The 26,270-nt window shown below is 39.8% G+C and overlaps 1 protein-coding gene across 3 annotated transcripts; it reads right to left on the bottom strand.

Annotated features, from left to right (window-relative positions):
• Positions 1 to 986: 986 nt before the first annotated feature.
• POPDC3 (popeye domain containing 3) lies at positions 987 to 24,455 on the bottom strand. Of its 3 annotated transcripts, XM_058660341.1 has the most exons (5): positions 24,228 to 24,455; positions 6,528 to 6,599; positions 4,777 to 5,506; positions 3,814 to 3,922; positions 987 to 1,773 (listed from the first exon to the last, which is right to left on the bottom strand). In XM_058660341.1, exons 3-5 carry the CDS (start codon positions 5,259 to 5,261, stop codon positions 1,435 to 1,437), a joined length of 933 nt encoding a protein of 310 aa, XP_058516324.1. In that variant the 5' UTR covers positions 5,262 to 5,506; positions 6,528 to 6,599; positions 24,228 to 24,455; the 3' UTR covers positions 987 to 1,434. The 3 variants fall into 3 exon arrangements, with proteins under 3 accessions (XP_058516324.1, XP_058516313.1, XP_058516333.1); XM_058660330.1 differs by lacking the exon at positions 6,528 to 6,599; XM_058660350.1 differs by lacking the exons at positions 6,528 to 6,599; positions 24,228 to 24,455 and adding an exon at positions 17,829 to 17,889.
• Positions 24,456 to 26,270: the final 1,815 nt, after the last annotated feature.

Genomic DNA, 26,270 nt, shown 5'->3' with positions numbered 1-26,270 from the left:
TCTTGTTCCCCCTTGCTCCAGTCTTTTCAGTGGGATGGCTGGAGAGATTAAAGTATCAAAACATGGGGCCGAGTATATCACTATTCTATTCCAGATCTCACAGGGGTTCTACTCACTCTCAGAAGTCTGACATCTTCCATGTGACTTCCTGGGCTCCACCCAATCTGTTTCTCCCAAGGGCTCATTCTGCCATGGCCTTACTGGCTCCCCGCTGGAACAGGCCTGTCATGTTTATGCCTGAGGACCTGTCATTTGCTTACCTTGTACCTAGATGCTCATCCCCCCCAACCCCATATCCCCCAAAGTACTCCTTTGCATCTTTCAGGTCATTGTCTGAAACTGCCTTCTTGCTGAGGTCTTCCTGCACCAATCTATTTAAACTGCAATGTTCTTCTTATCTACTTTTTCTGATTTATCTTTCTACAATGTGCTGTCAGCTTTTAGCTATCAGTTTTTCTGATTTATTTTATCATATGTCCTTCACACCCAGAATAAGCTACATTGAGAGATTGGCTCTCCATCTGCTACCTGATGTATCCCCAGGGACCAGGTTAGCAGCTGGAGCCACAGAAGACACCTAATACACAGATGTGATAATGCGTCTTCCTACCACAGAACATGGCCTGCACATGCTCTTTAGGAAAACCAGTTTCATCTCTTTAAAGAGTGGGAGTGAGTCAGAGGTCTCTTTCTCACGTTCTTCTTCAAAAGCCTATAATCATGTCTGCAGGGCATATGCTTGTGTTTGTTGGTAGGTTGAGGCAAGTATTTTCTCTGAGTCTGGTTCAACCACTGACTCTTGCCCTTCCAGTCAAAGATGAGACACTGAAATGCTATGCAACATTTCTACAATTTGTTCTATATTCTTTTTGCTCAGTAATTATGATACATTTTGGTTTCCCATGAAATGTCTCTTTTATAAAATGTCACTATTAAGATGAAACTTAACAATCATTATGGCAACAAAATAGTATTCAACACTGGTATAATATGATCTCTTGCATTTATTTCATTTTTTAGTCATATCAAATAACTTCACATTTAAAATAAATAAGTGCTGCCCCCACAAAAGTACATCTTGCTTTCATCAGAGGTTATAACAAAACAAGTGAGTTCTGGAAATGCTTATTTGGACAGCAGCAACCTGCTGTCATCTCAGAACACTTGCTGGCAGCTGCTGAAGAATCAGTGCCTAAGCTAAGAGGGCAAGCCGACACATGGAGCAAATGGGAGACGAATTGAGGATGGGGAATTTCAGATTGCACACGGCTATAACTCTCCCTCCCTGATTATAATAATAAGACACACAAGAAACATTTGTAAAATTTATTTGCAATGCAGAATATGAGATGTGTAAAACATCTGGCAATGGCAAGTTGCTCTGAATTTGATTTATAAAAATATTATTGAGCTCAATTTTCTGTATTTTGCAATTTATTTGGGGAATGATGAAGTCTTTTTAAAATGGATAGGAAATTTCAGACTTTGATGTCGTTTATCACAGTATCGTCTGGAATTCCGAAACTGTTCTGTCAGTGGCGATCTGGGTCTTTCTGGACTTGACATTTGATAGAAGTTGGGTAACCGAATATCATAGTGATATCTTTTTCCTATGTATACCCTGTCATTCAAGGCATAGAGTTTATCTGCAATGTCACTGCCGATCAAAACTGAAAACAGGCGGGAGATGTAACGATGTTGAGCAAAGAGCAAATACAGTTTCTTTCTCCTCCAAGACACATATCGGCAGTCAGTTTCAGCTGTTAGGGTTACCTTCAAAAAAAAAAACATGAAATGACATAGAAGCAAACATTAAGAAGAAAATTATGCCACACTTCCCCCCCGCCCAGCTTTAGATGAGTTTCACTTGCTGCTTTTTTAAGATTAAAAATGCCCACCGATTCACAAAAATACTATAAAAATAGCAAAAAAAATTTACAAAATGTTACTAATTACAATTTATTTTGTGAATAATCACCATGTTGTACCCATCTCCAATTTTATCTATTTTCCTAAATTTGAGTAACTAGATTTTGCAATTTGCTGGAGGAAAGGCTACTTGATATTTAAAAATACCAGGGCTGGCTAATGTTATAGAAGTATGAGGGAGGGTACTTCAAAAAGTTAATGAAAATTGAATTACAAAATAGCTTCATGTTTCAGTGATATACCACCTACCCCTGTTAGAACGGCTACAATACAAACCACAGAAAATAAAAAAAGCTGGTGAGAATGTGGACAAAAGGGAATGCTTGCATACTGTTGGTGGACATGTAAATTAGTCCAGCTACTATGGAAAACCATGTGGTAATTTCTTAAAAATCTAGAAATAGGCTTGCCACATGATCCAGCAATCCCACTACTGGGTATATATATACCCAAGAGACATTCCCACATTCTATCAAAGCGATAGCAGCACTACCATGTTTATAGCAGCATGGTTTAAATAAGCAAAAGATGGAATCAACAAAGGGCCCATCATCAGATGAATGGATAAAGAAAATTATACACACGCACATTGGAGTATTCAGCTATAAAAAGAATGAAAACATAGCATGTGTATCAAAATGGATACAACTAGAAGATATTATGTTCAGTGAAATAAGCTGGACAAAGACAGATACTGCATGCTGTCCCCTTATTTGTTGGAACTAAAATAAGTAAGTAAATAAATAAACCAAAATGTCTGTGTTTATCAGTATTGCTGTAAAAATAGTCTTGCCAAACTTTATATATTATGTAAAATCAATGGTTAACAGTTATAAACTATATTTATAATGATCAGCGATTATTTTAAAATTTACTGTGTATGAGAGAAATGGCCACTTTTGCACTTGATTATTATTTACAGCCCTTGCTTTTTTCCTGCTGAACCATGATCTTTTACTTTTTACTGGTTGAACTCTTTATTTAGTGTAACATTAAGCCGTGAACCATAAAGTAAATTAAAAATGTTATCTCAAAAACCAATAAAAGAGGAAAGGAGGAAGGGAGAGAGAAGGAAGGAGAGGAGGAGGGAGATAGGGTGGATAAAAGAAGGAGAGTGAGAGGGAATATCATCAAAAGAATTATATCAAGGAACTACACTGAATCTGTGTTATTTGTATTGATGCCATACGAACATGAAAAAAGGTATCAGATGGTAAACAAATAGGTTTGTGTTGGCACAAAAATGTTGAAGCCTATGTATAATTTTTTCGTGGTCTTTGAAGTTTTCTTGTATTTTCCAACTCAATTCAAGCTATGGTCACTTAACCCTAACTCAATTTGTGTAGTACAATAGAATCTATAGATTTATTTTGTATGTATGTATATATATATAAATTTTATCTGGATATATGTGACTAGTATATTTATTAATTCATAGGAAACCAATTTGGTATAACAAATTGAACCTACTGAAGCTATTATCTTTCAGAGCTACTTAGATGTGGCAGGAGAAAGTGGTGACAGTAAATTGCTAGCATGCTGTTGCTGCCAAACAACTGATATCTATGAGCAATTTAAATTTTGAAAACCTTGATGAGTTTATATGTTACCTCCCACATATGCAGTGCATGAAGGAATGCCTAAAAGCATTCATCACAGACTCTTCCCTGTCATATATTACACCTGTTCTTGTCATTGCTACACCTCTCAAGGACAGCAGTCAACAGGGGTTGAGTAGAACTGGGAAGCCACCATGTACTCCAAAGTACATTCCAAAGTTAAATGCAGATTGTGCCCCCATGTTCTGCTTTTCTGCTTGCTTTTAACCCAACAATGTTCTGCTCAAAAGAGAAATTGTTAATTGTGTGTCCAGTTATCCCTTACCTGAAAAATGCCTTCCTCTGTGGGTCTCAGTGAATCCCACTCAGGAGAATCCAGGAACTGAAAGGGGAAAATGTAGTGCAGAAACTCGCCATCAACTGTCACTCTGATCCTAGCAAAACAAGAGCATCATTTATGAGGGAAGAAAAAAGAGACCAGGTAATTGGGGGCAGGGGATAAGGAAGGAGTGCTTCTGAATACCTCTCTAAAACTTTTACTGGGCAAAATATTAAAGTCATACATCAAGACAATATGCTATGAGATTAATACACTGACGTTCCTCAGAAAAATCTAGAATATTGAGCAAAACAAAAAAATTCAGGAAGTTGTATATTTATATGTCTACATAACTCAAGTTGATGAACATTTTAAAACATAAAGGAGTTCTGCTACAACTACCTGTGTAAACTAAATTTTTGACAATTAAAATAACATGAATAATCATATTGTTTCTCCCCCACTAAATTTTATTTCAAAAGTTTAGGTTTCTAGTATATTCTCGAGGATTTCCCTCCCCCTGTTTCCAGAGCTTAGGCAATTACTAGACTTTGTTGATGATTACAAAAATTAAATATCTATTACTTACAAGAATATTTTATCAAAGAGTCTATTTTAAAAACCACATATGCCAACATAAGCGTTCTAGTAATTTGAGCTGGCATCATCCTGTCCTTCATTGTCACTACTTACAAGAAAAATATCATGCCCATTAAATAAGTTCATGTTGTGATTTTGATATTCACATTACTTGATTTCTGAGATGAAACAGTCAGGCTGTCAATTACTTCCTGCTTCCAGTAAAGTATAGTGTGTGCTCTCTGTCTATGACTCATGTCTCAGACTTTCTCAAGCTTTGGTGTGCTAAATGCCACCTAGGACTAAGCTACACTGAGATGGAAAATACGGTAGAATGAAACACAGAAAATTAATGCAGAGGAAAAACATGCAAGCACCAAGAGTACAAACCTTCCTGAAACAAGCAGGGAGAGTTTATCAATGGAGGTTTTCCCCTGCATGGCATAACAGTGCTCCTTTTCCAAAGTAACCACTTCAGAGCTCAAAGCAATCGTTCTGAAGACAGGCAAAGAGATCCCCAAGGGCTGGAAAAGGGAGCTGTACAACACCTGGAATTCTCGGGCAAAGGTTATGCTGCGAACTTGATAGGCAATATGAACAAATTGCATGAAGCAGATGACAAACAGTACAAAATTCCAGGAAAATATGTCGGCTGCACACACATCTACCCAAGCCCAGACAGCAGAACAGAGAAAACCCAATCCCAGCACACTAAAAACATAAAGGAGCCCAAAGAATCCACTGCCACCCATGAAACCTACTACAAATAAAATACTGGCAAGGTGATAAATGGCGCCTTCAGCCTCTTGCTTCCAGACTGTGCAGACTGGATGCTCATCTATGAGGTTCTTCCATAAACTTGAATTTCTTTCCATGGTTCTGCTACTTGTCTGGTTCACTTTTTAGTTGACCTGAGATGGCATCAGGACAAGTAATCAAGTGCTTTGCATTTCCATAATCAGAGTTTGGCTCAGTCCTCATGAAGCACAAAAACCATGGACACAAGGTGACATCGATTAAAGGACTAGTGAGCATGTATCTTGAACAACCAGGAATCTTGATTTTTTAAAGCTCATCTGCTATACTGATTTAGACTTAGTCCACAAAGTTTTGGTGATTCCTGTGCAAGAAAAAAAGAAGAGAAATAAAAAAGATTTCATTGAACAAAAGAGAAAAATTGAAAGGTATATGAAGATACTTCAAAAAGATTGTGGAAATTAAAAGAGGTTTATTTTCATGCAGAAAACTTGGAAATTATGAATTGATACGAGGGGTCTTTGAAAACTTCACACAAAATGCTAATTATGAAACTCTTAAAATAATTTTTTGTTTATTTGAGATAAAGAGAGATGGAGAAAGAATTTGTATCCATTGGTTCACTGCCCAGACACATGCTGCAACAGTAATAAGACTAGAGTCAAGGGACAGGGTCACTATCTAGCAGCTCTCCAGTGCAGGAGTCATGAACCCTATTATTTGAGTGATTATTACCACCCCCCAGAGTCTGCATTGGTGAGAAGCTAGAGTCAGGAGCCACAATCAGGAATTGCACTCAAGCACTGTGATAAGGGATGAGTATCATAACTGATAGACTACATGCCAACTCCTTCAAAAAATTTTGTAATCAAAATAAATTTTCTTTTAATTTCGGTTTGCTACAAACCTTTTGAAGTACCTTTGCATTTAATGAATCAACAGCATTACCTAGGCAAGTGGACTTTCTACTCCCTATGAAGTTAACATATTCAAAGTACAGATGCTGTTGAGCATTAATCAAATTTCTGTGATATAAAAGTCTATTTGTTAGAATTAGCTGACTACAAATTGTCAAGGTAGCCAAGTGCTCTACAATCAGCTACTCTCTAAAGCAGTGGTTCAGTGTATTTGATAGTCACTTGGGATAGTGAATAAAAATGCAGATTCACAGACTGTTCCCAGACACACTGAATTAGACTCCCCGAGAGTGGGAACTGGATGTCTGTATGCTAAAAGAGCTCCCCATATGATTCTGATGCATTAACCCAGGGTCTTCCAAAGCCTAGCCTTTGATGGATACTATCTGGCAACACCTGCCCCATGACAGAGAGGCTGTGTCATTTAAGCAGGCTGTACACAGTCAGTGGCGAGCTGAGCTTCCCAACCTGTGTCCATGGGTCAGATCCAGTCTTGCAGCTTCTCATGAACATGTTTTCCGTTCAACACACTGAGGAGTGCTAATTTAATAAAATCTATAAATCTAAGAAAGATAATTAAGAGTCATAGTTTAGGAGCACATGATAGACTATGAAATGTTTAACAAATTAAACTGAAATTATCCAAGAAATATGAATTTAGTACTGTTCTGCTAGAATAGCAGCTATATCAAGCTAAAGTTTGCATCCATGCAACTAAAATAAACATTAGTGTTTCTGCTACTTACACATTTATTTACCACTTGGTCAAAAATGTTACCAAGTCTGTTCCAACTCTGCACATACATTATTCCCCTCTCAGCCATATGGCAGAATGCTATTATGTGATCTAAGGAGCGAATTAGCCATGATACCAGAGCAGGACTTACTAGTATGTATCATTTGCCATTAGGTTTCCTAACGATAAATGGTTTCAATGGAAAGCAGTCCATAGCTAGATTTTTTAAATCACAACATTCAAAAACCTTGAATTGTGTGCTATATTTAGCACTTTATTTTTGAAAATCTATTTTGAAGTAGATTATTTCTAGAACACCTGTTAAAATATCAGATATCACAGATCTTGTCTCAGAGGGAAAAACTGCTCACAGAGATGAAAATGACTTAGTTGGAGTTTTGTTTGTTTGTTTAAGGCAGTGTAATCACCAAGAGAACTCAAAATGGAAATAAAGGAGTTGCTGTGGCTGAAGTTCCCGGCTTTTCATCTTGGACAGTGATTCTTTTCTCCGTAAGAACAGTGTGAGGCAAATCATTAAGAAGAAAGAAAAGGGGAAAAAAGTACTTAGACCTGTGACCTACCGCCATATTGCTGTTTCTGTTTAACTTGTTTTCAAAACATTCCCCACATTCAGCATGTGCTTGTTCAGTCTCCTCTATCATCCACCCAGCCTCCACCCCCTCCCCATTCCACCCAGGTAATCCATACTACTACATGACTAACTTGACTAACAAAGAAAAGTTTCAAAATGTGAAATAAATGGTGAGAATAGCAAACTGCTCCCCACAAATGCCAGTCTCCCTGCTGTTTTACTGTTTAGGCTAGAATGCTTTAGAGCAACCAGTTCTTCCGGATGCCAAACATAGCCATGGAACCCAATATTAAAAAACAGACTTGCAAGTACAGGCTCTGAGGTTTGGCTTGAACTTCGTTAAAAATTCATAATTCTTAACAAAATGTAAAATGGCAGAGGCTGTGACAACTCAGAAAGGAATTTACAGCAGGAATATAGTCTCCTTAAATTCTTGATTTTGGGGCTACCGTAGGGTTTTACATTGAAGAAGCATGAATTATGATCAAGAGAGCAACTGTGTTTTCAGTTTTTTTCTAGCCGACTTCTGTTTCATTAGGCTGATATCAAATCATCTTTCTATCCTTGCCCCTGTATTGCTCAAGTGTGCTGACTTGCCCTGATTAAATTACCCTACACCCCTCCTTTCTTCACATAGTGTTTGTGCAGTCACCAAAACAGATGTACTTTATTAGCAGAGAACGAACTGACAGGGACAGGTGAGGAGCAGGCCTGTGTGTGCCTCAGCTGTGTGCCTAGCAGCACTGTATGAATGCTGACTATGATTCATCAACCAGCTGCCTGACTTGGTGCCTGGAGGCCTGAATTCATGCTTCGGTGTAAATAAAGACAGATACACCAAAGTGCCAAGAAAGATTTCTTGCCTAAGCAGTAAAGTTTATCTTCTCTGAAAAAGTTAGCACAGTGAGCTACAAAGAATGATGACAACATAAGTGCAATATAAGAGTTCCAAGCTCACCCCTTTTTGCTCTTTAAATGTTAACACTTGGAGTGAAAAAGGAGCAAGGGAAGTATAAAAGAAGCTACAAGGAGGTTCAATGAAATGCAACATAAACCTGATGTCAAATTTATTGATAAGCTCAGAAATGGCATTTATGTGTTTAGAACGCTTACACTTTGATGTGGTTGCCACACTCAGTGCCAAGATGGAGGCCAAGTCTAGATCTTCATGTCCAGCCCACTAATCAGAAAACTGGGGTGCAAGATGGGTGACATCCCAGCCTTCAGGCACAAGATGCAGTAAGAGACACACAGTGGGCAGAAAGGGAGCTTGAGGCTCATGTCTTGCCCAGCCAACAGTGTCATCTCCCCAGGCTGGGAAACCAAAGAAGAATTTTTTTCCAGGACTGGTTTGCTAGGAAAATAAAAATCCTCATGGGCTATTTGAGACCTCTTCAGTCTTCTTGTAGTGCTCAATCCATTATTTCTGGTGACAGAAACAGTCACTTGTGAAATTACTTGCCATGTTATTATTCAATGTTGACCAGTTTCCTCTGTCACACTCCTAAAGGGCAGCAGGGCAAACACAGATGCCTTTATATTTCTGATCCTTGGCTTTCAGTGAATGTTGATTACACTGGCACAGAAATGTGAGCAGTCTGCCTTCTCCATCCCCACCCTGGACCCAAACCAGGTGTTTTAAAATCTTCTGTCAAAAGCAGCATGGAATCAGAGAGCAACCAAATAGGCAAGATATTTCAGCACAAGGAGCTGAGGAGCTGGGGTATCACTTATTTTTAAAAATGTCTGGCACAACTCCAAGTCCACAGGGGAATCCTTTTGTTTGCTTACAACCTCGAGTTCCTTAAGAGCAGTTTAATTACTGCTTTGATTAAAAACAACTCAAGTAGCCAGTGGCATTGAGTTCATTTTGGTTGCTAGGTAACAGGCAAGCTCAAAATTCTACCAATATTCTACTCATTAATTAGAGTCAGATCCCAGCTTTGGTATGTGTTCCATATGCTAAATTCTCATTTTCTCAAGTTGTTTCTTTTTTCTGCTTATCCTCGAGGTGCTACATTTACTCAGCAACTATGTTCCAGGCATATTTTAAAAATTATCTCATTTAATATTCCCATGAGGAAAGTACTAATATCTCTATTTTAAAGATGAGGGACTTGAAATTCAAAGATGGTAAGTAAGCTGTTTGAGGACAGATTGCTTATTTAAAGGAACTAATACTCCAGCCAGATCTGCTTGATTCCAAAGCTCTTAGTCTCCACTACTCTGGTATGCTTCCACTATCGCAGAATTTAGAAAAAGTAGGCTTCGGTCTCTTCTCTGCTATTTTGGCAAAGTCAGGCGTGTTTATTCATCAGTAGAGCAGAGGAAATATCATTTAAGTGAGAAAAACCTGCATTGTAAAGTTTGAAATGCTACACAAATAGTGCCACTACACCTGTTGCTTGTATGTAATACAGCTGCTCCATTAGAAGAGCTCAATTGTTAAAAAACTTTCCTTTCCCCTGGTGAATGCAACTGGAAAGAGGAAAAACAGTCACTCTTGGCTGTTATCATTTGTTTTTCCTAAGTGTTCATTCTTGCGCAGGGGTCAGCTCTGTGTTAGCCTTGCCAGAGACTAAAAAGCCAGTCTCTGGAAGCCCAAAAAATATGTCCTACCTTAGACTATCATTTAGTGCTTCAAAATACATATCCTCAAATCAATGATTTAGGGGGCTTCTTAAAAATGTCTCCTCCACTTGCAAGTAGGGCAACCCAATTAGAATGCCAAAGTCATGGCTTCTTGGCTTCCAATCCAGCTTCCTTTTTATGCACCTGGGAAAGCAAAAGAGGAAGGCCCAAGTGCTCAGGGCCCTGCCACCCGCAAGAGAGAGCCACATGGAGTCTGCGTTTCTGACTGTGGCCTGGGAATAGAAGATGCACTCTCATTGTCATATTCATATTCTCTCTCTCTTTTCTTTCCCTCATTCTTTCAACTAAATAAATGTTTTTATAAAAAGTCCCTTCAGAAGCTTACCCAGAATGACTGAACCAAACTTTGTGGAACAGGCCTGAAGAAGATCACTTTCTAATTAAGTTTCTATCTGATTCTTAAGTACACTGAAGCTTGAGAGCAGTTTTCCCATTGTTCCTGAATGACCAATGAATTATCCTTGTTCGCTTGCTTGCTTGCACTACTCAGCTTTGTCCATTCTTGGCTGACTTTTCGTTGTCCTTGTGTGCTGAATACTTGTCCTGTTACTCCTTGGTTTCTAGTTGCTTGTCCAGTCAAGGAAGTGCTGGTTTTAACTCATCATTTTGTTCTTCAGTGTATCCAGCTCACACTCCTGCTGTAGAGAAGCAGGGCCCCTATTAAATAGCTGTCTGACTTTAAGCTTACATATATATACACATGTAAATGAATACACATGAACTATACAAGGGAGACTAGCATGCCAGAGAAGTAAAGGTACTATGCAGTGTGCATCTATACTTCCAATGAAACTTTAAAAATACCTTTAAAATATGATATTAGCTTTTCTAATCTTGCCTGTACTTGTCATGATACACTTAAATGTCAGAAAGTTAAACATGTACCTTGTATTAATGCTTTATACTGTTATGATAATTTGGAGGGGAATGGCAAGGGGAGAAAATGGGAAAGGAGAAAGGGGAAATAGAGGGATGAATCCTTATACTTACAAAAATGTATTGAGGAAAACAATAAAAAATTTAAGAAAATGTCTGCAGGTTTTAGCACACCAGGTTGGTGATGGGGTCCAAATCCAGAGATCATTACTTGATTGACTTCTTGTTATCACTCAGGTACTAGAAATTGTTTCACAAAATCCCATGGGATTTGAATGTGCAAGGGTTAAGAACTATTAACAAGAGATGAGTGATGAGTGTTCAGTTCAGTAGTTAAGTCTCCACTTGGTATATCTGCATCTCATAGCTGAGTCTCTCGGTTTTAGTTCCAGCTGTACTTCCAATTCTGCAACCTGCTAACTTGCACCATGGAAGACAGCAAGTGGTGACTTACATACTTGGCTTTTGGCTACCAATCTGGAAGAACAAGATTGAGTTTCAGGTTCCTGGCTTCAACTTGGCCCAGCCCTGGCTATTGCAAATACCTGTGTGTGTGTGTGTGTGTGTGTGTGTGTACACGCAAATGTGTACCTTTCAAATAAATGAACTTTGTAAGAAAGAATTCTAGTAGAGAAGGGAGGTGGGGCACAAGAGAGAACAGAATATTCTGCAGACGATGTGAATTTCAGTCTTCAATTTTACAGGGACAGCAAGGCACGCTGTCTCCTGTGTGTTCTCATTTCTACCCTTAAGGTGGGCAAGGAGACATTTTCCACCTTGTGCTCATCATTCCAAGTTGGCTCAAGGCTGTAGGTATTTTTCAGCAGCTTTTCCTTATCAGGAGAACCAAAATATGCCTTATGGGTTTGAGATTTTAATAGCCTTCCTTATCTGCCTACTTGGCATCTATCATATATTGTGTAACACTGACCATCATGTAATATCCTTTTTTTTTAAAAGTTTTATATAGTTATTTGAAAGACAGAGTGATAGACCAAGCAGTGTGTGCAAGAGAGCATGCTCTTCTATCTGCTGTTTCCTTCCTCGAATGACGTGGAATACCTGGGACTGGGTTACGTCAAAGCCAAGTAACTGTATCCCTGCATTGGGCCATTTTTCACTGCCTTTCCAGATGCATTAGCAGGATGCTGGATAGGAACTGGACTAGCTGGGAGGAGAACCGGTGCTTGAAATTCAACAGCCCACAGTTTGGGCTGACTTTTTTTAGAAATTTTATTGCTTCTAATGACTACAGCCATACCTCCCTGAACTTGCCTAATCTTGTCTGGCTGATTTTTTTAAAGCATCATAATTTCTTATCTTTTCTCACTTGGGGAATATATTCAAGCATTTTAAAAAATGAAGTGAACAAAGATTGTGTATTTAAAATATTTTTACTGACTGGTCATTTTACGTGTAGATTTTACTTTCTATATTTAAAATTCTGTCTAGAACATAGTTGGTCTTCAGTAATTGTTCTCTGACTCATAAACATGACAATGCCCAGGGATAAACGTTGGGTTAAAAGATGATACAGTTCTGCAGTAAGCAGGTTAATAATCAAGAGCTCAAGTGGGACATAACTGATACCTGAATTGATGGTTTAGGTCTTGAGTTAGAAACTAAAAAAGAATAATTCGATTTGATGAAGAGAAAGGATCTACTAATACAAAGAGAGGAAAGCTGAAGATGTTTGAATTTGTACAAGATATGGAAGTTGGAAAACACATCAGAGGGAAAAAGGAACACCTTTTTCGTTGTTTACCATGATGGTTTTGTTGCAGCAGAATTCACAGCCAAACATAAGGGGCAGGATGGAGGACTCCCTCCATCCCAGTTACTATCTCCCAGGATAGCGCTGAATTAAGACTGAGGGTGGTAAGATTATCCAAACAGTGTAGGAAGAAAAGAGGGTTAAAAGCAAGTGCCTATTTTCAGAGGCTCAAGGTGGGGCTCCAGGATAGGGCTGTCCAATAATGGGAGATATTATGTACAAGGGGGCATCTGAAATGTGGCTGGTCTGACTCAAGGGATGATTAGTAATTCTTATGTTGATAATATTATGTTGAATTGATTATGTTTTGGAGGTAGTTAAATTAAACCTATTAAATTCTTGTTATTATTTTTTAAGTGTTGCTACTAGAAAATTTAAAATGACATATGTTGCTTGAATTACGCCTCTTGAGTTACAGGAAATGCAAAGACTTGGCATGGCACTGTGCAAACAGTACATATGCATAATGCCTAAATGTATAAATACATAAGGATTATTCAGGATTAAAAACAGAGTTGATATCAATGTATGATACTGGCTACAGTATTCATTTGCTACAGTCAGACAGATGTTACCATCTGGTTTCTGTCAACAGAGGTGGCCAACCCTCTACAGCTGTTGGCCATATTACCCTACCAAGGGGAGCATTTCCTTTTGCCTTAGGAGAGTTCCTCTTTCCCAAGCAATTATGTTGCATGGTTGAATTTTTCACATCTCATTTTCTGATGGTATCTCACATAAAACAGTAGAAGTCTCAGAAAACTGGATTGTGGTCTTCTGGATTCAAACAAATACACACTTGGCTTTACGTTCACAAAACACATAGAGCTATATGTGCCAACAGTGGTTTAGGCTTGAGAATGCCTTTGATCTTCCTTTGCAATGAGAGCTGAGAGTCTCCTGGAGACTTGCAGCGATTAGAGAACATTGCTATAGGCTATACTGGACTTTCCCAACTTCTGTCTCAGCGAATGTCATTTGATTATCTCTTCCATGAATGACCTTTTGCTTTATCACTCATCCTTGGTAGACAGAATTCTAAAGATGGCCTCAAAGATTTCTGCTCCACTGGTTTCCAAGCCCTATAATATCTTTTTTTTTAAGATTTATTTATTTTTATTACAAAGTCAGATATACAGAGAGGAAGGTCTTCCATCCGATGTTTCACTCCCCAAGTGAGCCGCAACGGCTGGTGCTGCACTGATCCAAAGCCAGGAACCAGGAACCTCTTCCTGGTCTCCCACGCAGGTGCAGGGTCCCAAAGCTTTGGGCCATCCTCCACTGCTTTCCCAGGACACAAGCAGGGAGCTGGATGGGAAGTGGAGCTGCCGGGATTAGACCTGGCGCCCATATGGGATCCCAGGACATTCAAGGCGAGGACTTTAGCCACTAGGCCACGCCGCTGGGCCCCCAAGCCCTATAATTTCTTCCTCTTCAGTGTGGGCAAGACCTGTGACTGGAATGGAATAGATGCTCCCTTGATTAGGTGGCATTACAGGCAAAATGGTGGTGAATTATGTATGGTTCCCATGGTTATACTATATAAGATTTCACATTGGATTGAGAAATACTGGAAGTCAGAGATGTCTAAAGGCAAACACCTATGTTATCAACTGCCTATGGGTTCCCCAAGGAAAGGAACTAAATGTGTTCTCTCTGAACTTAAAGAAGTTTTGAACCAACAATATAACTTGCAAGATCATTGGCATCTTAATCTTAGAACTGCAAAGGACTGAATTCTATCAACCAGATAAGGAGCTTGAAACAGGGCCTCAAATTCATATGCAATATGCCTGACACCTTGATTGCAGGCTGTGAGGAGCTAGGCTAAAGATCCAGCTGGACAGTGGCTGTGCTTCTGACCCACAAATCTGAGATAATCAGCAACTGTTATTTTAAGCCATTCAGTTACTATTAATTTTTTATATGGCAACACAACTAACTACAGATACATAATTATGAGTGTTCATGATATATGGATCTTTTCAATAATCTGATAATCTGTATTTTATGATGGACTTAACAATGTTGGCCCATGAAGCAGAAGACATTCTTTGTAATATCTGAATCAGGATAACACAGGAGAATGATTCCTCAGTTGTATCTGAAAACAAGCACCATGAGAGCCCCTAGGAGTTACACTTTAGTTCATTATGGATTAGGCTTTTGGCATGATAGTTAAGATACTGCTTGAGATGCCCACATCTCGTATGGGATTCCTTGGGTTCAAGTACCAGCTCCATTCCCAATTCCAGCTTCCTGCTAATGCACACCCTGGGAGGCAGCAGATGATGGCCCGAGTAGCTGGGTCCCTGCCACTTATGCTAGAGACACAAACTGAGTTCTGGGCTCCTGGCTTTAGCATGACTCAGCCCTGCCTATCATAGGCATTACGGGAGTAAACCGGAAGAAACAGCAGTAAGTGCCCTCTCAAACTTGCGACTTGACTGTTTCAGTCCCAGGCTTTGCTCAATGTCTTCTGACTCCTCCACACCCTGAAAATGGTTAAAAACACAAGCAGGATGCCATCCCATCTTGAGACAGCTGCTATGACATCATGCAGTATGTTTAACCAAAGGGAAATTTCTGATGAAAACTGTGATAGAAGCTCAACATAGTAAGCAGGCTTTTCTTGATGTATATCAATGGCAAACACCTGTGTTTTCCTTTATGCCAAAAAACTCACTTTTTCTACTAGGTCAAATTCTCAAGCTGCTTTCTGGCAAACCTTTCCAACAGGGTCATGTATAGTACAAGTAACTGGTAATCACTTTTCTCTTTTTCCTTCATCTGGTTAAATAATCAGGTGCACCACATACCTGTCTCAGAGGAGCCACTTTAGACTCCTGGTCTCTCTTGGACTTCTCTGGTACAGGGGATATAGGCGTGCATTTCTTGCCTATTTGTCTAAATTATATTACATTTAATGGCACTTAATTTGCTACTTTTAATCAACTAGAGTCAATTCTACCATAAAACAACATATGTGATCCTAAAAAAAAAATCAATGTGTTGTGCAAAACTGTGCAATCAAAACTACAGGGCTTACGGGAAAAATGGAGTTATGGATATAACATTTAAATTTTTCATCAGTGGCATATTTTGAGCAAGATGGGAATTTAGTTCTGTCCACGTTAAATGGTTAAAATACACAAAAACAACACTTAGCCTTTAAAAAGACCAAAAGCTTGCTTAGTGTGTAGGAGTATGTGGCATCGGAAGGGTCACAGTTTATGAATGATTGAAAAGAATTGTGGAAAGGGGCAAAAAACTGTCACCTTGAAAAGAGCATTCAGCCTAGTGGCTAAAATGTCCACTTTCCACATCAGAGTCCTTGGATTCAGTTCCCTGCTCTCACTCCTGACTAGCTTCTCTCCAACACAGACCTGGAGAGGAAACAGCTGATGCCTCAAGTAATTGGGTTCCTGTCACTGGCCAGGGAAACCTGCATTGTGTTGCTAATTCTTGACTGCGGCCCAGCTTCAGTCCTATCCATGGGTATTCTTTTATTTTTTTCAAAAACAACAGATTATTTTCGAATTAAGAAAATATTACCATTCACACCTTCAATCCTTGAGAGTCTTGTTTTACCTTTAAAATGTAGATCATTGGAAGTATGCTTTTTTTTGCAGATAACTTTTGTCACAATTGAGATCTGATTTTTAAAAAGATTTTGTTTGAAAGGCAGAAAGAGAGGGAGAGGGAGGGAAGGAGGGAGAGAGAGAAGAGATCTTCCATGTGCTGATTCATTCCTCAAGTGGCCACATGGCTGGGGCTAGGTTAGGCTGAAGTCAGGAGCCTGGAACTTCATCCAGGTCTCCCAGAAGGGTGACAAGGAATCAGAGAACTTGGTCATCTGCTGCTTTACAGGTGCATCGGCAGCAAGGGCTCAAACCCACATTCCATTATGGATGCTGGTGTCATAAGTGGTGGTTTAGCTCCCCGCATAACATCAACTTCCACAACTCAGAGTTTCAATAAGTGTTGAGCCTCTTATTTCACTGACTTGTGTACCACTGCTGGAAATTCTTTGTTTTAACCCAATGAGTGATGTTTGAAACCATCAAATCAGCCAATACTCAAGCAGAAAGCAACAGCTCTGCAATCATAGTAATTTCCCTTTAGGGTTCATATGGGCCTGGTGTTTTCTTCTTTTTCCCTTTACTTTTAGAATTTTAATTAAAATATAGTAAATGCGTCTTTCGTAACGTTAGAGTGATATTCTGACGTATTTATCGTGTATTGATCAAATCAAATTTACTCTGAGAAAGTTGTTTCATTCTCAAACCATATGCCCAGCAGTCTTTCATTACCACTTTTTCTTCTTTTTCGTGTGCATGTGCTTTTACTTTTTTTTTTTAACTTTTATTTTTCATGATGTAGTTCCATAGGCTCGGGATTTCCTCTTCTACCCTCTCATTTCCCCCTTCTGCTGTTTTCCCCTACATTATTACAACAGTCCTTCAGCAACACTCTTTGTCTTTTCATGCTGCCTTCACAGTACTTGAGGTTGTTCCAGCCTTTTACTGTTGCCTGTGATAACCCATAACATGGATTACTCTCTTATTTTTGTAGCCCAGGAGACATCATACATAGCCTTTTGGTCCTTTCTTCTCACATGCACTGTTTGGCATATTTGACTCAAGATGGTTAGACATTGTCGGGATACGTGTTCTTATTCAGGAAAGTGCGTAAGTGTGAAGGAACAGCATAGTATAACTAGGATAATATGTGGTGAACCAGGGTAGCTAGGAGATGGATGTGTGTGATGGTATTTCTTGCATTTCATGTATTTCTACATTGCTCAGTTCTGCTGGTTACAATATAATGAATTCTGTCACTGTTTATTGTGGGAGTAAATCATGCACAAAGGAAAACAAAAGTTTCATTACGCTCATATTTTTTCCTAATAAAACAATTGCATTGCAATTGCATGTACTTCAACAACAGTTGACTGTCATTAGCTCACAAATGGCCAGTAAAGAATTATGACAACATATGCAATAATTTAATACTTCCTGTCCACATGGAGCTTGTGTTTTTATGAAATTCAAATGTTAATACTAGTTTCCAAATCATGAGATCAATTTATATAGCTAAAAATATAACTTACATGCAAATAAAAAACTTAAAACTCACCTAAAGTCAAGTGTTGCATGCTAAATTTCAATATGGTTGTGCATTAAAAGGCATTGTAAGGCTTTAAAAAATCAGAAAGAAAGCAATTCTTTTTAGAATATCTATCAAAGACCAGACATTCCATGCATTCTGTGCATCACTGTACTAACACAATGCATAGTTTCTTAAACACAATTTTATTTAGTTGAGAAAAATATAGAAAGAAAGAGAGAGAGAGAGAGAAAGATTTCTACCCACTGGGCTAACCCCCAAGCTGGGGCAGGGCCAAGCTGAAGCTGGGAGCTGGGAACTCAACCCAGGTCTGCAATATGGGTGAAAAGAACCCAAGTGAGCCATCATCTGTTCCCCTACTGCTCACCCGCTCATAGTGCACATTAGTTGGATTCAAAGTGTAGCTGGGACTCAAACCAAGGCCATGGGATGTGGCTGTCCCAAGCAGCATCCTAATTGCTGCTTCACATGCCAACCTAAACACATTACATACTAGAAAGAGTTTATAGGCTTATCTGGAGATAAACTAATCTACAGGAAGTAATTTTTTTAAATCCTTAGCAACAAAGGTAACTATGCCTAAAGAATATACTGAAATTCCTATGCTTTTCACAAAAAAACCATTAGGTTCTTAATGTGGGTTTCAGTGTAAAGACATATTTTACCAAACTGAAAAAAAAATCACTTTCTTTAAATAATTTAACGGTTTCATTAAATAATTAAGCAATAATCAGTAAATTCTTCCTTTAACCAAGTTATCCCATGAAAAGATTTTGCTAGCACCTTGTCTTTGTAATTTCTCCCTAGATTGCCATCATAGTACTTATGAATATATAATGAACCTGTCAATAATACCTACTAGAATTTTCTCTAACTTAAAAATTGTTTTAAGAATGCTAGTTCCTGGGCCTGGCGCAGTAGTCTAGTGACTAAAGTCCTCACTTTGCAAGTGCCACTATCCCATATGGGTGCTGGTTCATGTCCTGGCTGCCCCACTTCCCATCCAGCTACTTGCTTATGGCCTGAGAAAGCAGTAGAGGATGACCCAAAGCCTTGGGACTATGCACCTGCGTGGAAGACCTGGAAGAAGCTCCTGGCTCCAGGCTCCTGGCTTCAGATAGGCTCAGCTTTGGCCATTGCAGCCACTTGGGGAGTGAACTAATGGTTGGAAGATCTTTCTCTCTGTCTCTTCTTTTCTCTGTAAATCTGACTTTCCAATAAAAATGAATAAATCTTAAAATGTTAGTTCTATTAATATTTTAATCAATATTAAGGCTCAATAGTTAAGCATTTCTTTTCTCATTAGATTTCTTTGGTTACACACAGTCCTTAGCTGACACTACACATTTATATTAAAATTACAGGAAGTTTTTTTTTTTTTTTAAGTATCTTGAGGTTGGGATCAAACAGGACTGCAGTACAGTGTTGTAAAGGGGACAGAACACAGAGAGGCATGAGATCTATTTGCAGCTCTGTCTCTTTGCCTCGGTCTACTTCCCTGAAGTAAGTAGGCATAGCCCCCTTATCTCCACAGTTTCTGCAGCTACAGTCTGTGTAACTGAATGGTGTCAGGCGGGCACAAGCATGAGCATGTCCCACCCATGCAGGCCCCTTACTTCCAGCTGATTGTTGTGACCACAGGGTTGTCAGCTCCTCTGACTTTATGGGGGCATTTCTGACCTTGAAATGCTGGTAACTAATCTTTTTTTTTTCTCAAATACTGTTAACAGCCAAAGGTAAGCAGGTAAGATATCAGGGGCCAGCCATGGCTGCAGGCTGCTAGTCTCCAGCCTTGAGAGATCACAACTGCTGAGTTTTCTGTCTAATAAATCTGGAGTAGACTGACGGGATTTACATCTTTGCATAGTTAGCTTTTTTTTTTTTTTTTTTTGCCAAACAAAATTTCTTGATTAGGAATCACGTATCCCAAATGCACAAGTAGAATCTCTATCTAGAACTCCCTTTGCTATCTGACCAAGTATTGGTGAAGGAGTGCCCACTAATTAATGGTTTCCTTAAGTTGCCAAGATTTTAGTTAAACTTGAAAATGACGACAAACAAAGCTGAGCTCCTACAGGAGCTTAAGAATTTGAAGAAAATGCTTAAAAATGTTTCTTTTCATTTCTTCCTGTGGAGATCAAATTTCCTTTTATAACAGGAAATAAGGCATTATCTGTATCATTCATGCACTGTGGCTTCCAGAAAAATTAGAATGCAACATGTGTTTGGAACTTGAATTTTAACCTAATTCCTTTATCTCCAATGCAGGAAAAAACACAAAGCCAACCACCTACCTGCATGAGGTACTCATATCATGTCATTTCACAGCTACAATAGGGGCAGAAGGACACCTCTTAAAGACAGACTCAGCCGAGTCAGAATCCAAGTGTTCATTCCGTACCTATTGCTAGGAATACCATGTTACATTTTCAATTATGCATCAGTTATACTTTTAAAATCTAGACCATCAGTGAATGTATGAGAAAATAAAGAATAAATTCAAAGAGAAGACAACTGATATGGAGAAAAAAGATGAAATATAATGGTAACTGGTGTCTGACGTAGACAATTGCAAAAGGGAAAAAATCACCTCCTAAGGGGAAAGCATGGCAAGCATTCAGAACAAGTGATAATTCTAGTAGAAATAATACACCAGGTTCTATAGGAAATCAATACTACTTAACCAAAATATAGCCTGGCTAAGTTACCAAACTTCAAACAGAAAAAGCAAGCTGATCCACTAGGGAAAGCTTTTCCACAGCCTTCCACACGTCCACAGCCACATTAGCTGCCACAGGTTAATGGAGCACAGGCTACATAATGTGAGGTAAGGAAATTGTGGTTCAAAATGTTACAACCTGTGAAACAGCCATGTAAGTACAGGAATAAAAGATGGACATTTCAAATACAAAAAACACATAGGAAGTGAGGCTTTTTTGGAAACAAACACATGGTGACACAATCTAGCTAATCAAAGAGAGAGCCACAAGTTAAAATTTATGTATGAGATGCTTTGGTAAAAGGACCAGGGATTAGCCTGGATTCTATTTAGTTATAAAACTAAGTTGAAACGGTATCTGCAAGGAGGCTTTTAAGGTGCAGTGCAGGTAATTTATATCTTTACAACGTGAAAATAAATGTATGAGAGCAGCAGGAATCTGAGCAAAAGGGAAATCACACTTTGTGTGCTGTAACAAGAAGTCACTATCTAAACCAATATAAGTTTGCAAAACCTGACCCCAAGGTGTAACAATCCTCTTTTCACCTTAATTTAGAAGTGAAAAGACCTTCTCTAGAACGAAACCTTACTTAAGACCTTTTGTCTCTGGAGGTGAACAACTACTACTGTTAAGTTCAACAGTTCCTTCACTTTCTTTACAGTTTGTTAAAATACCATACAAATGTTAATTAAAGAGCATCTCCAGTATATCATTTAAAGGGAAAACTTTAGACAAACCACATTTAGCAGGACTTGGGCTGACTCAGGGAGTCCTCAACACCAGAAGTTCAGAGAGTTCTGCCTGGCTGAACACCAGACGATTTGATTGGCTCCAGCCTTATTTGAGGGCAGTATGTTCACTGGCTGTCTATGTGACTGGCTGAAGCGTGGCTGACAGTGATTGGTTGAAAACTGGCCATTTAATGTTGAATATAATTTGTTTACAAAGTGAGGTAGCAGTTTATTACATAGGAACTCAAAGTAGAGAGTCAAACTAATGGCTTCGTGCCCTATATTTAAATTTACAAGCATATTATTTATAAAAGCATTCCTGTCATCTATCCATCAAGCTATCCTATTTGTACAAATGCCTAGAAGATAAATGGAATACCTTTAACTTAAAGAATATTTCTAGATGCTAACACACTATTAAAAAGTGTTTATATGCATTGTTTATATTTTATGATGACTTTAGAAAAGAATGTAATTTATATTCATTAAAATTATAAATATAAAATATAAATACATATAAAACATAAAATATAAATATGAAATCTGAAATAATCTGACTCCATCAACCAGATGAACATTGTCCTGTATTCAGACCATTTCAAGATAAAAAAAATTCCACAAAAAATGGGAAATCCCTATGGATTGTTCACCCTAGCCACTCTGTGCCTACTCATTCCCTATACATAATTTGTGTTGAACCATATTTAAATATTCACTAATCCAAAAAAACATACAATTTAAAATGAAATGCAGGATTAGGCATTTTTTTCAGATGCACACTTAAATTTTTTCTTGATAATTCTAAACATAAGCATAAAATAGACAACAAAGTATATAATAAAATACCATTACCTAGATTCAACAACTATCAAGATTTTGCCGCATACATTTTTTGAAGTTAAATGTGACACCTGTCACACTGTTGTTCAGCCACTGTTTGTTCAATCAATGAACAAATGCCTTTCAAGACAGAAGAACCAAGGCTAGCTGTGCTCTGGTCACCCAGGTCCATGTCACCACAACTCTGCAACCAGAATATATTCAGTATTGTTCAGAGGAGAGAATGAGGCTTGTGCAGGGGGAGTTCTTCCTGTTACCCTAAAACTATCGTACACCTTCTTCTTTAATGACCTTCCCTGGCCAGTTCCAGAAGTTGAAATGGCCACAGGAGGCTGTTAACTCTGTTAGATACACACACACACACACACACACACCGTGCGCCCTGAGACAGTCTCACTTAGGGTCTGTGAGGATTAATCCCTAGCTCTCATTGACAACACCTATTGTAACTTGCAGCTTTAATAACTTCTCTTAGAACTACTTAGAACAACAAGTAAGAAACATGTTCACCTGGAAAATCTAATCAATCTATGAACTGATGGGCATTTTGAACCTCAATGACCATCATTACAAAAAAAAAAAAAAATCAGTGAGATGTACAGGGCTATTTTCCAAAGCATTTTTGAAATTTCTTGCCTGCCATGTTGCTTATGAATTAGTATCCTTGCACTGTGTAGCAAATGCTTCCTAACATTCTTGATCTTTCCAAGAGATTGTTCAAAGTAACCAACCAGAAGTGCTCTAGTGTGTCAACCCTAACAGTCAGTCTTCGTGTAGGGAGTATGGGATTTTGGTTTCTCTGACATTTTTATTTAATAGCATAGAGTGTAACCATTTAGAATCACAGTCTACACAATGATTCAGCTTTTTTTGAGTAACTAATAGGATTTAAGAAACCCAACTATCAACAGTTTCCCATTGAAATGTCCAAAATGCCAAGGACAGATGGCATCGTCCTCTACATTTCCGTTGGTGTATTTCTGCTCCTCACAGGCTTTTCAGGACAGGAAAGAACCTCAAGAATCACCTGGGATGGCGGAAGGGCCAGATCTCTTCATTCTGCAAACATGGCAACTAAGATCCAGTTTTTGTTTCTATTTTCTGTTTCATGTAGTTCTTGTTTGGATTTCTACTGCCTAAGAAGCAAGTAACCAAGTTGTTGTACACTCACCTGGGGGATGCTTTTATGCAACAGTCCCTAGGATTATAAACAAGGGAACAGCAGCTAAGACGTAGTAGAAACCGGCAGCAACAATCTGTAAAGCCTATATTGAAATTCAATTGCAATTTGTAGGCTTACGGATTCAAAGTAAGTATTGGAGACAGTGAAAAGGCAGGAAAGAGGGAAGTTAACCGAAGCGTGTTCGAGAGTGGGCTTCTAATTCTATGCTTCCATTTGTCATTTACAAACAGAATTATTCGTTTTTGTGACATAACCTACTGGCTAAAACAATTTCTGCCCTAGCTCTATTCTGATTTTTAGCCTTCGTCTAAGCCTTTCCTAAAGTATGGGAAAATGCAGCACCGCTTCAACTGAGCGACCTTGGTGACAGGATAATTTAGCGACTTGCAAATTTCTCTTTCTCTTTCTGGCAAGGGATCCCCAAATAGATAAAAACGGGTCCGCATGACCTTTATGAGCAGCTTTAGTGCGCTAAACCTTCCTCCCCCACCTGAGAGCAAAGGGCTTGACTGAGGTCAGCGTTTCGCCCTCAGTTTGGGGGCGAGGGAAGGAACCCGAGACAGTCTGTGCCCCTCAGACCCACTTTTCTCTCGCGCACATCTGCCCTTCCGTTTTGGGGTTCTAGGCTGCCCAGGGCAGTAGGCACCTGAGAAGCAAATTCTCCGGGAAGCATGTCCGACCGAAGCTGGCATTATCTGAACCGCCAGCAACTCCCAGCACGGCAAGGAGCGAAAGGCGCGGGCAGCGTGCGACCGCGGCGTGGCGGCAAAGCACCCGCGTTCCGGGGTCGGCAGCCAGGCATCCCCCCACCTTGGGGCGGGGCTGGGACATAAGCCGCGCCCGCCAGGTTGCCCGTAATCGCGGCAAAGTGCGAGGGTGTGCAGAGTTCAGGAAGGCGGCAGCTGACGCGGCGACCCCGAGCACCTCTGCTTACCTTGCCTTCCCGCTGCTGCGCCAGGCTCCGGCGTGCGCCCGCAGAAGTTTCCCAGGCGAGCGCGCCGAGCCGGGCTGGCCAGCGCGGAAGCCCCAGCGCCCGGGCAGCAGCCTGACCGCAGCCGGCTCCGGAGTGGCGCGGCGGCGCGGGCGGGGGCCGGGCACGGGCGCGCGCCCCGGGGCGCAGCGGAGCGGGCGGGGCGGCGGCCGCGCCTTACTCGGCCAGGGCCAGAGCAGCCCCAGAGAGCAGGTCCTGCTGGGAGTGCCAGAGGCCGCCGAGAGACTAAGTTTCCAAAGACGCGCTTCCCCACTTGTGCATGGCTACACCGTAAACCCAGCGTTCTCCGTAGAACCTGGCAGTGTGCAGCACTTGTCTGCTCTCCCAGCCACTGCTCCACGTGCCCCATCAGTAAAGTCAGCACAGGAGGGCCCAGAGGGTGGCGGGAATACGGGCGTGTCGGACACAGAAAAACTAATGGCTTAATTCAAATCAGTTAGCATCTTAAGAAACAAGTGTGTAAAAGGAATAGGCAATCATAAAAGGAGAAAAAAAGTGCTAGCCAGCAATAAGGACACGTAATTATTGCCATATAAAGTCACAATAAAGTATATTTTTTTCTCCCTACGAAATTAGTTTTGATTTCATGATAAAAAATGTGTGGTGATTGTTGAGGGACCAGTGAAAAACGAAACTTACTCAAGGATTTCATCTTTCCAGCTCACTGCCATTGTATGTAACCATGCTGGAAAGAGTGATTTCAGGAACAAATACTGGGTAGGTGAATAGTGTCTCTTTTGAGTCCAGGATAATTACAAAAGCAAAGAATACCCATGGTAAAATTAACTCCCTTTAATTGGTACTGGAAATAAGGGTCAAAAATATCCATAATCCTAAACCCATGATTGATTAAAACCACTGGATTCCATGGCCTTTGCCAAATTGAGCTGATCTAGCCCATGGCCTTTAGCATGGATATCTGAAACAAGGCAAAGAAAGTGAAAAATCCACAAGCTTTGGTGTCAGTTGAATTGTACTCTGGGTTTAGATTTGTTATTTCTTTAATTTTTTTGTCAGCTCTGGTCTCCCACACAGGTACCAGGAGCGCAGTCACTTGGGCCATCACCACAACCTCCTAGTGTGCTTAGCAGGCACAGGCAGCCAGGAGCTGGAATGGGGAACGGAACCTGAGGCCTCTCATGTCACGTGTGAGTGTCTTAATCACTGCACGAAATACATGTTCTCTTATTTTCACTTATCATTTAGTAGTGTTCTATGTTAAAGGAAAATATGGATCCTGATTCTATTTGTAGTTATTTGAAATTAAGAAACTCAAGAGCAACCAAGATGGACCTCTGTGAGAGATCTTCAGGTGGCTGTGGTGAGCTCCAGGATCCCCTCATGTTCATGCCATGATAATAAGCCTCTTCTGTCATGTTTAGCTGTTCCACGTAACTGCAGCTAAGGAGATGGTGATCCTCTGGCATTACATTACAATATATGGCTCCTTGTTGGATGACTCTTTGTCCTGTGCCATCTGGCTCAATGGGAAAGTCTGCATGACTTAAGAGGTGAAAGGCAGGCAACACCCAACAGCCAGCCAACAAGAGGTCAGGGCCCCCCATACAACACATCCAACAAATAAGTTCTCCCCTTGTTTCTAAATGGGAGTTTTTTACTAGGATCCCTCCAAACCACCCAAAGTACAAATTTTCATCTGATAACTTATCTTTCTCCCCTGACAGCTGCTCAAGCTTGAAAGGGAAACTAAAGCCCAGTAACTGCTTCTCTGTGCCAAATTGCAGGAACAGCCCAACTAGACTGATTGACCCTCAGTTCACCCAATTGTTATCAATCCCCTATTAAAATACATCTACCTGTTAGGACCATCTCTGTATATCTGACTTTCCAATAAAAATAAAATAAATCTTTAAAAAAAAAAAGCCCATCTCCATGTGGTACAGGGGAGACAACTGACACATCTGCTGCCCCAAAAGGAGAGAAGGATTGTGCCTGAACTTCCTGGAAAACACCACTCAGTTGCAG

Source organism: Ochotona princeps, chromosome 1 (genome assembly GCF_030435755.1).
Source record: "Ochotona princeps isolate mOchPri1 chromosome 1, mOchPri1.hap1, whole genome shotgun sequence".
NCBI classification, from domain to species: Eukaryota; Metazoa; Chordata; class Mammalia; order Lagomorpha; family Ochotonidae; genus Ochotona; species Ochotona princeps.
Note: the sequence above shows the minus strand (reverse complement) of the source record. Positions and strands in the feature narration are given on the sequence as shown.

Coding starts and splice junctions, on each gene's coding strand:
- POPDC3 (XM_058660341.1), bottom strand. CDS start 5,261: ATGGAAAGAAATTCAAGTTTATGGAAGAACCTCATAGATGAGCATCCA. Junction 3,923..4,776: donor TCCCTGCTTGTTTCAGGAAG/GTTTGTACTCTT, acceptor TTGTTTTGCTAG/GATCAGAGTGACAGTTGATG. Junction 1,774..3,813: donor CAGAGGAAGGCATTTTTCAG/GTAAGGGATAAC, acceptor TTTTTTTTGAAG/GTAACCCTAACAGCTGAAAC.